The 8,604-nt window shown below is 38.4% G+C and overlaps 1 protein-coding gene across 1 annotated transcript in view; it reads right to left on the bottom strand.

Annotated features, from left to right (window-relative positions):
- Positions 1–1,314: 1,314 nt before the first annotated feature.
- KCND2 (potassium voltage-gated channel subfamily D member 2) overlaps positions 1,315–8,604 on the bottom strand; it is a 278,364-nt gene continuing 271,074 nt past the window's right edge. Inside the window, exons 4-6 of the mRNA XM_035893704.1 lie at positions 7,357–7,452; positions 3,097–3,344; positions 1,315–1,492 (exon numbers count right to left, since the gene is read on the bottom strand). Of these exons, the coding sequence (XP_035749597.1) occupies positions 1,315–1,492; positions 3,097–3,344; positions 7,357–7,452 (522 nt within the window). The remainder of the gene's footprint in view (positions 1,493–3,096; positions 3,345–7,356; positions 7,453–8,604) is intronic.

Genomic DNA, 8,604 nt, shown 5'->3' with positions numbered 1-8,604 from the left:
TTAGGATGCAAGTTTACAGTTAATTACAAAAAGAATTTAGCCATCTTTTTTACTGAGTATCTTTCGGTGTCTTCCAGCGTAGCCAATACTCTGGGTGCTGCAGAATGTCGACAAGGAAGGTTTGGAGATAAGTGTGAGCTGATCCCAAACACACCTTTGTGGTAATTTTAATTCCAATAGGATTGATCCTGCAAGAGTACACTGGGAGGAGAGGTTTGTTCTGAAAAAACAGAAGTAGACAAGATGTCTACGGAAGAAAGGACTGTGTCGATTCACCAGTAGCCTGGAAATCCCAAACAGTACGGTAACGTTGGAGTGGACAACAAACTGTCATAGAAATAGAGGACAGCGGACAAAAAGAACGATAACTGAATAGCGCGTTCGTGGTGCACGGTTTGGCTGTAAGATTATTTAAATGCTTGCCATTAAAAGTTTATAGTGTAGATGAAGTTGTGTAAAATACCTTAAAAAAAAAAAAAAAAAGAAATCCTGATTCCTGATACAACAGGTGTACAATGACTTATTGCAGTTGTAACAGTACCTAGGAAGCAAGATAAAACAATAGTAAATATTGAACTAACTGAACACCTTTAGTTCACTAATGAGTGTTTGAATAAGAAATACTGCATTTTTCAAAGGGAAGTTATTTGTACAACTACCATGGAACATTAACAATCAGCTTGTTGTAAGTGCACGGAAATGCCCCTTTCTACAGTAATATTTTATCATGCCTAATCTGAAAAACAACAGAAGTAAACTGAGATCACAGCTCCAAATAATTTCAGCATGCATTATGGTTGTAGTTCTTTCCGTCAGTACAAACATATTTCATATGAGCATTTTTTTCTTTCATTTTTTGATAGTTTCTCAACAAGTTTGTGGTTTATTAACAGGAAAAAAAAAAGAAAAGACACGTTATCAAAATGTTTCTCGTTGTTTTGCATTCAGCCGGATTTTTTTTCTATTTTTTGTTTTGCGTTTTTTTTCTTTTTTTCTAAAAAGAGCTCTCATGATAAGAAGAAGCATCAATGGGGACATTTCATTGTGCTCATATAGTTAAGTCAGGATGGTCACAGAAGATTCCACCGCGCATCAGTTCGGACAAGGGGTAAGAAACTCCTTTTGGTTCACACTCTACGACACCGAAACCCACAAAGTGTTTTGTTTCTCCCGAACCTCTCGGTCTGCGGCCACCGGCGCACACGTCAAGGGGCGTTGTCTTTGTCAGCTCTCTCGTTCCTCGCAACTCGTTTCTCACTGCTCGAGCTCAGCTTGCAAGTGGTCTTTATGCTAATTTATAAATAATTCCTTATTTTATAAAGCAGATACTCTGACAATGTTTCCTCCTGAATACTCGGGAGACTCTGGCCTATCATCCCCTTCGGGTGTGGTGACTGGAGGTGTCGGGATGCTAATTATTGCTGTAGTGACGTAAGGCTGCTCACAGTTTAGTTTAACGCACTCTTCCACTTTGGCATTTAAGCTGGAACGGCTGGAGGAAGAAACAAAAATCCATGAAGAAAGAAAGTCTACGTTACTGCAAACCTCTCGTGTGCCCGATTCCAGTTCCTCATCCAGCTGCCTCCATCCTACCCTGGTAGAGAGCTCAAAGGTGCAAAGCAGCACCATCCCACCACCCCAGCAGCAGCTATGTCCGTAGACAAGCCCCCTTCTTCCCTTCCTTCCCACTTCTAAAAGTTTCAGCACTTCTAAAAGTTTCTGGGCTCATCACCTAAATGTTTCTGAGCAGGGGAAACATTTGAGCTGCTCCCTGGGGAGCAAACTTCGCATAGCCAAAACGACTTACTATGCAGGAAAATGGAAACTAAGGGGTAGTCCCAGTCTCCTATCGATTCCTCCGCGCCATGCTTATTTAAGAACATTTTGTATCTTATGTATCCTCAAGAGTAAGACACAGTGATATATGCACTAATAAAGGTTAACGTGCTCATGGAGTTGCTGCGGTACCGCAGCATGGTAAGCAGCTTGTAAAACTCAGGCCGTTTTGAGGTGGGACTGGCATTTTTTACTTGTGTTTTTAGCTTGGTTTTTTAGCACAAAGCTCGTGCTTTGTAGTTTTGCATTCTCTGTGACTGGAAGCATGGAAGCAGTCCTCTAGCAGAGAAAGGATGGATCCAGGCAGAATATTTCCTGAAAAGCTGACAGATTGGAGCTTTGTGCTGGCCAGGAGGCCTTATTGCACAACAGCTGAAAAACTTCAGTAGGTACAAGCTGCTGTTCATGGAAGTGAAATCCAAACCTAGTAACTATGCAAAGCAAATGACTCAAAATGCAATTTAACAAGAGAATCTCTATAGCAACTAGTCCTGTAAGCACCTCTTTTTAGAACAGCGGCATGTTTGAGTTCAATAGAAAACACTTCTGAGTCTCCTGAGACCTTTCCTGTGTTTTCAGAGGTGGTCTTTGGATAGACCCGAAAGCCAAATAGTTTACTTGTGAGAGTACAGAGATGTTCAGTAAACTACCGACTCTTACACTGCACTTTCCTCACTTTTATAATAACTCCTCAAACTAGGAAGTACATTTTTCTTATCCATTTCATATTTTTTATTTAGAAGAGTCTTTATTTTGACTGTTACACTTAGGACTCTGGGAATTAGTTTCATTTCGCAGCTCTGCGGAAATGCACGGAAGCCTCATATGCTTCTGAGCCAAACCAGTAGAAACAGCAGGTTCAGACCTTTCTTTCTCTTCCCGCTTACTCGTCTCGCTTATCTGAATTGCACATTTTTCTATGCTAAACTTTTCTTGTTATGTGTTTGTCCATGGCATATAACATTTGGTGCTCTATGTAATGTGGGCCCCCTGATGCTCTTTGCTGCAAATAGTACAGAGTAGTTTGTGGGGAGGGCACGAGAGGGCAGAGTGGATGTAGAGAGACTATTCTGTTACCTTGGATTAAGCTTGGAGCAAACTAAGCGCAGGATGTTTTGGTACTACCGTCCATTTTTGGATGACTATTTGACTTCCATCTTTAGCCTCACAGCCTACCTACAGAGGCCACAATGCCTCTACATCTCTTCTCTAATGAAGAAAAGGACTTCAGCTCCCCGTGTGCTGATGCATGTGAAGTACCTGTTAGACAGAGGCGTCCTCTCCACGCATCTGATCTGGATGGTGCTGAGCTCCTGTACGCTGCCTGGACGGCTGCCGGTGATGGTGGTGTTTGGGATGCGGTAAGTCTTTTTATGTCTTCGTGAGCAGCAAGTGCTGGTAACACCTTGTTGAGACGAGAGAGAGGGGCTGTGGCTGGGGGGTCTATTGACTGTGGAAACCTCCATACAGCTCTCTTCATAGACTTGCTCGTCCACAAACTCGTGATTCTAGCCCAGGGGAATCCAGCAAAGGGACAAAGCACATGCAGAAAGATAATTAAAGTGAACATATTAATCATGATTGTTTAAAGGCTTAAATTGACAAAACTGAATAAACTGGGAAAGTTAGCGTATTCTTTATTACGGTGTTTAGCCCATATTAGCCTGGGCTGAACACCAATACAAATGTAAACGCTGGAACAAAACACTCAGAGCTCTGAATAAGAAAAAGTTAATCCAAATTATTTTGTAAAATAGCACATGATTGTAATGTAGTTTGCATTATAAATATTTATGAAGCGCCATAAAATGGGGGATTATGTTTATTAATAAAAATGCAAGTGGTGCTTATGTAAATGCTCTAAATGTAATTTGGAAATAAATAAGATTTATTGTATTGAACTATAATAAAATATAAATCATAAATATTTTCCAGATGAGTTTATAAAGTTTCCTGTTGAATTACATGTTAGAAATCAGAATCTGAAACTGTGTTTCAAGGTATGCATCTATGTAAAACAAAAAGATTCAATTAAATAGAAGTTTTGATTAGAGGAGATGAGACAGTTATTTAAAAGCATTGAAAAAGTTCCTAATTCCTGTACATGGATGTATTGAAAGCAGTTTAGAAGACTGAGCATTTAGTCAAATGAAATAGTCTTTATTCATGCAATCTTTGCTTAATCCCAGAGTAGACAGTGGTTTTATAGGGTTGTCATAGGGCTGAACCCAAATTCAAGCAAACGGCTGGTTTATGTTGGCTCAGCAGGTGATTAAGGAGCATTTCACACGTAGCCGTGATTTCCCCATTATCTTTGTGTTTGGAAGAGTGTGAAAGAGTGGTGTTGCTTATGGCAGGGGGAAGGAATTTTGACAGTCATTTTAAAGTAGCAGCCCAAAATAAGCAGAGATTAAGATATATTCATGTGCAGTTTGAGAAAGCCTCCTTCAAAAAAAAAAAAAATCTTTCCAGTTACTGGTGGAATCAGTCTGTGTATCCTGAGAGTGGTTTAGGCAACATTTTCTGGGTTGTTTTACGCTCTACTCAGTCTTGTTCACTTAAAGTTTGTTATCCTGCTGCATCTTTGTGCATTAGAATGAGAAACATTATTTTTTCCCCTAAGGAACGATGCGCTAATTGGAAAGGTGCTGATGTTTTCCAGGAGAATTACAGTACAGTGCTAATATAAAATATGTGAGCAAAGCAAATAGAGTAACAACTGTAGCCAAGTGTTTGTGACAAATGTCAATACCTTTATAGGCATATTATTTTTATTTCCATTTCTTCCATTCTTCACTCAGACATAAGTTTGTGTGGAAATAAGTAGGGTCGAAGAATGCCAATTTCAAATGATACAGAAAGAAAGATCTTGCTTGAAAATTAACTTCTAAAAGGCGTATGTCAGTCACAATCAAGATTTTGAATGTGATCACACAGTAGACATAAAATTCAGAGATAAAAATTGCCTAATTGCCATCTTTAGATTATGTTCAGTGGCTTGCAATATGTTTGCCAAGAACTCTGCTAGTTTTCCAATTAAAAGTAATTTTGTGCTTCCTAAAACTTTTATGAAGCGTCCAACTCAATTCAATTCAACTCAATTCAATTTGTAGGGTCCATTAAAGAGGGTTATTGAGTGAACTTTTAATATAGACTGGAAATATTTTGAAACTATATAATGGCTCAAGTTAATATATTTGATTATACTTATTAATTAACTCTTCTTAAATCAGCTAAAAGTAGCCTGTAAAATATAACTTGCAGTGCAATTATTTTCATTATTAATGTAATTTTCACAGAATTCCATAATGTTGCCCACACTGCATTTTTTAGAGCGGAAGAGATCTTACCCTATTGACTTTAAAGTGCCGGAAAAGAGAAAATATGCCTTTGCTTAGTATCATCTGGACTGATGCTTATACCAAATGATATTTCAAAGGATGAGGCGAGGCTGAGAAGGCACCTCACTCTTGCTGTTATACCACAAACCAGCAACTTGCCAGATCCCACAAGCTGAGGGCCCAAAATGTCAAGTTCCCACTAAAATTTTAGGAATGCATGACCTGACCAGGCAGTTGCAGACGACAACTTGGAACCCCTGCATACATTTTTGTGTTCATGTGCCATATGAACACCAGTGCCAGTAGCAGGACCAAACAAACAAAGAAAAAAGAAAGTAGATTCTATGCAAATTTAGGAAACAAGATAGATAATACTTGCTCTGTAGACTTCTTCTGAGTTTTAAAAAAAGAAAAAAAAAAGAATAGGCTTACATATTCCACCATTATCATTAGAGGAAATGTGAAACTGTAGGAGCCGAATCCAGCTCCCACCAAATGAATAGAATTTTTTTTCCCATGATTTCTATGAAAGTTTGACAAGACCTATGGCTACTAACAGGGTTTTTAAATATGTTTGTAATGTTCAACTGTGGAACAATTTTTAAGGCAGATGGCTATTACCAGGTTCTGGTACAAAATGTCTCAAAAATGTTCCAAAAGGACCCAGACTGAATGTTGGCAAAGAAACCACATTATACTCTGAGTAGGAAGCAAGACATTTTGTCCTACAGCACATTATATAAAAATGAATACTCCAAAAGTAAGACTGGAGAAGATATAAGCATCTGCGGGTGACATATTACTATCCAAGTGATGTAACAGCTGGGCCATTCTATTTACAAAGAAATGCTGTTGAAAGGAGAACATTAAATTATACACATACATACATCATATTTTAATTTAGCAATGTCTGTTGTGGGAAAAGTTTTTAATCTCTTTTTTTTTTTTTTGAGAAAGAGCAGAAAGACTTTCACATTGATCTCCATCAAATACAGCAGCAGCATTACTGGGTCTTTTAATGAAAATCTAAAACTAGACTATAAAGAGAAGGCAAAATAGCATAAAGTTCCTCTGTGCATACAAAACTTAAAGAGAAATCATATAATTTTTTATGTGCAACTGGAATTTATAAAGCTAGATGTAATTTTGTAAATGGTAGTTTAATGATGTTGACCAACTTACCTACAATATAAGGTAAATTCTACATGAGAGTATAACCCTCGCAAAAATAGAAAAATACAAGGAGATAATTTTAGCATGCCCTATGTGAAATTGCCAAATCTACAAAGATTAAATTCATTATAATTAATATTTATGTTCTTAGTTTCCTTGGGAAATGATAACAGAGAAAATGATGTAAATTTAGGGACGATTAGGGTTATTGCTGTAATGTTATCTGTCCAGAAATATACTATTAGTAAGCACAGCACATAATTATCACTGAATCATAACTCTCCTGTAGTTTACTATCCTTTATGCCTGTATAATTATTCAGGTATTGACCAGGGAAAAATATGGAGAGCACATAATAAGTAGTCCTTTTGATTTATAGGGAGTTTATGATGCTAGATGAGCATATTTGGGCTGTTATAAATTACATCAGTGATTTCTACAGGGATCTCCATGCCTAAACTGAAGCCAAAAGACTTTGAAACTTTGCACCTGCATCGGGATTAAGCACCTGAAGTTTCAGAATAGGGTGCTTGGGGATCCTCTTTTACAATCACTGCAGTGAGAATCGTGTTCACGTCCGAGGAAACACTCAGCAGCTCTGCCCGTACAAAAGCCCAACATTCGCTCAGGCAAGAACTTGATTTGACTGTGCTGAGCATTGAATGTGTAAGGATTACAAATTGGGGTTTATGAACTGTATGGCAGGAAAGTACAAATGATGACATTATGGAGTGTGTGAAAACCATACTGGAGGTCACATACAGAGCTTGGCTATACTGATGTCATCTCACTGATGCCAGTGTCTTTCACCCTACATGAGGCTCTCATCCAGGACCTTTCTGTAATTTATATGCAGTGGGTATAGCAGCTTAAAATAACATAAAATGGCTTTTCTTCCCGGTTAACTGCTTTCACATAAAGGCTTATTAATTAGAAGAAATACTGAAAACATTCAAGACTAGGCTAGTGTTGGAATTCACAGGAAAACACAGTTCGCTTTTCTTACCGTAGTTTTTTCCAGGCAGTGAAGCAGGTGGTGGTGCTGCGTTTCAAAGGAAGAGCCAGATTTGCTGACAAAGGCCTGTTCTTCTTCACTGGAGGACTGTTAATACACAGAACTCCGTATTATTTTCATTTGTGAACAAGAGGGCTCTTATCCAAATATTTGATCAGAACTAATCTGGATTGTACATGGTAGAATAACTGCAATGCTTCATCTACACGGTATAACCCAAATTGTTTTGGACCCGAGTTATCTTTTGCTTGTTTGTTTTTTTAATCAAAGTATTTTCTTTCCTTCCCTTGTACCTCCTTTTAAATGTTTCCATCTTAGGTCTTTTATGCATAGATAGAATAGTACAATTTACAAGTGCAATCAACATGTAAGCTTTGAATGTTGAATCAATGCATACTTAAAATTATCATAAATTTAAGTGACAGTTAAATATTTTTTTTTCCTGGGAATGTGCCTCATTTGAAGGAAATTAAACATAGCTGTCCTCCTGGGATCATTTCATAGCACGAAAGAATTTGTGGTATTGCTGCTTATACAAAAATTCGTGTCAGTGATCCCAATCTGCTGAGTTTGGAAAGCATATAGCAGATGTTACCGACACAGAATGAAGAATTAAGTAGAAAGCATCCACTGTTTATTAATTGCTTTCACAATTATTCACTATAAAGCAGAAAACTAAAGAGGGGAGGAAGTGGAATAATAGGAAAGATTACAATTTGACTTTGGGATATTTGCAATCTGCATGGCAATTAAGCTATTTGGTGTCTTTTTAGTTCAAAGTTTTGAGTTCTTTCAAGCAGGAGAGGAAGCGAGGGCTCTGACTGCTTGTCTTTTGTGCTAGACCGGACGGACGGACAGCCCCTTCCTCCTCGTCTGGCTATAGGTTAAAGCTTTCAAACACGTATTGAACAGAAAGGGCATAGAGGAATGAAAGCCTTCCTGTATCCCTCAGGGAATTGCCTAAATGCCAGAAAATGAAAGGGATTAAAAAACACTGTGTCTTCAGTCTTTCTCAGCTGGCTACAGCTCCGAGCAGCCACAGGGTTGTCTCCACATCATGGGTCACTGGGGATCCCAGTCCCAGCCACTGCCCATGGCTCCCACTGCTGGTTCTGGCTTCCTCAGCAGGAGTAAGGGGGGAATTTGCTTTAAGTAACATCAGATTTCAATGTCTTTGAGGTAATCACCAGGATTCTCCTTAGAGCAAAGTAGGTGCTTCGAGGGAACATTTTTTACCCT

The sequence above is a fragment of the Egretta garzetta genome, unplaced genomic scaffold, assembly GCF_000687185.1.
Source record: "Egretta garzetta isolate BGI_Z169 unplaced genomic scaffold, ASM68718v1 scaffold64, whole genome shotgun sequence".
Taxonomy (NCBI): Eukaryota; Metazoa; Chordata; class Aves; order Pelecaniformes; family Ardeidae; genus Egretta; species Egretta garzetta.
This window is presented reverse-complemented; position numbering and strand designations above follow the sequence as displayed.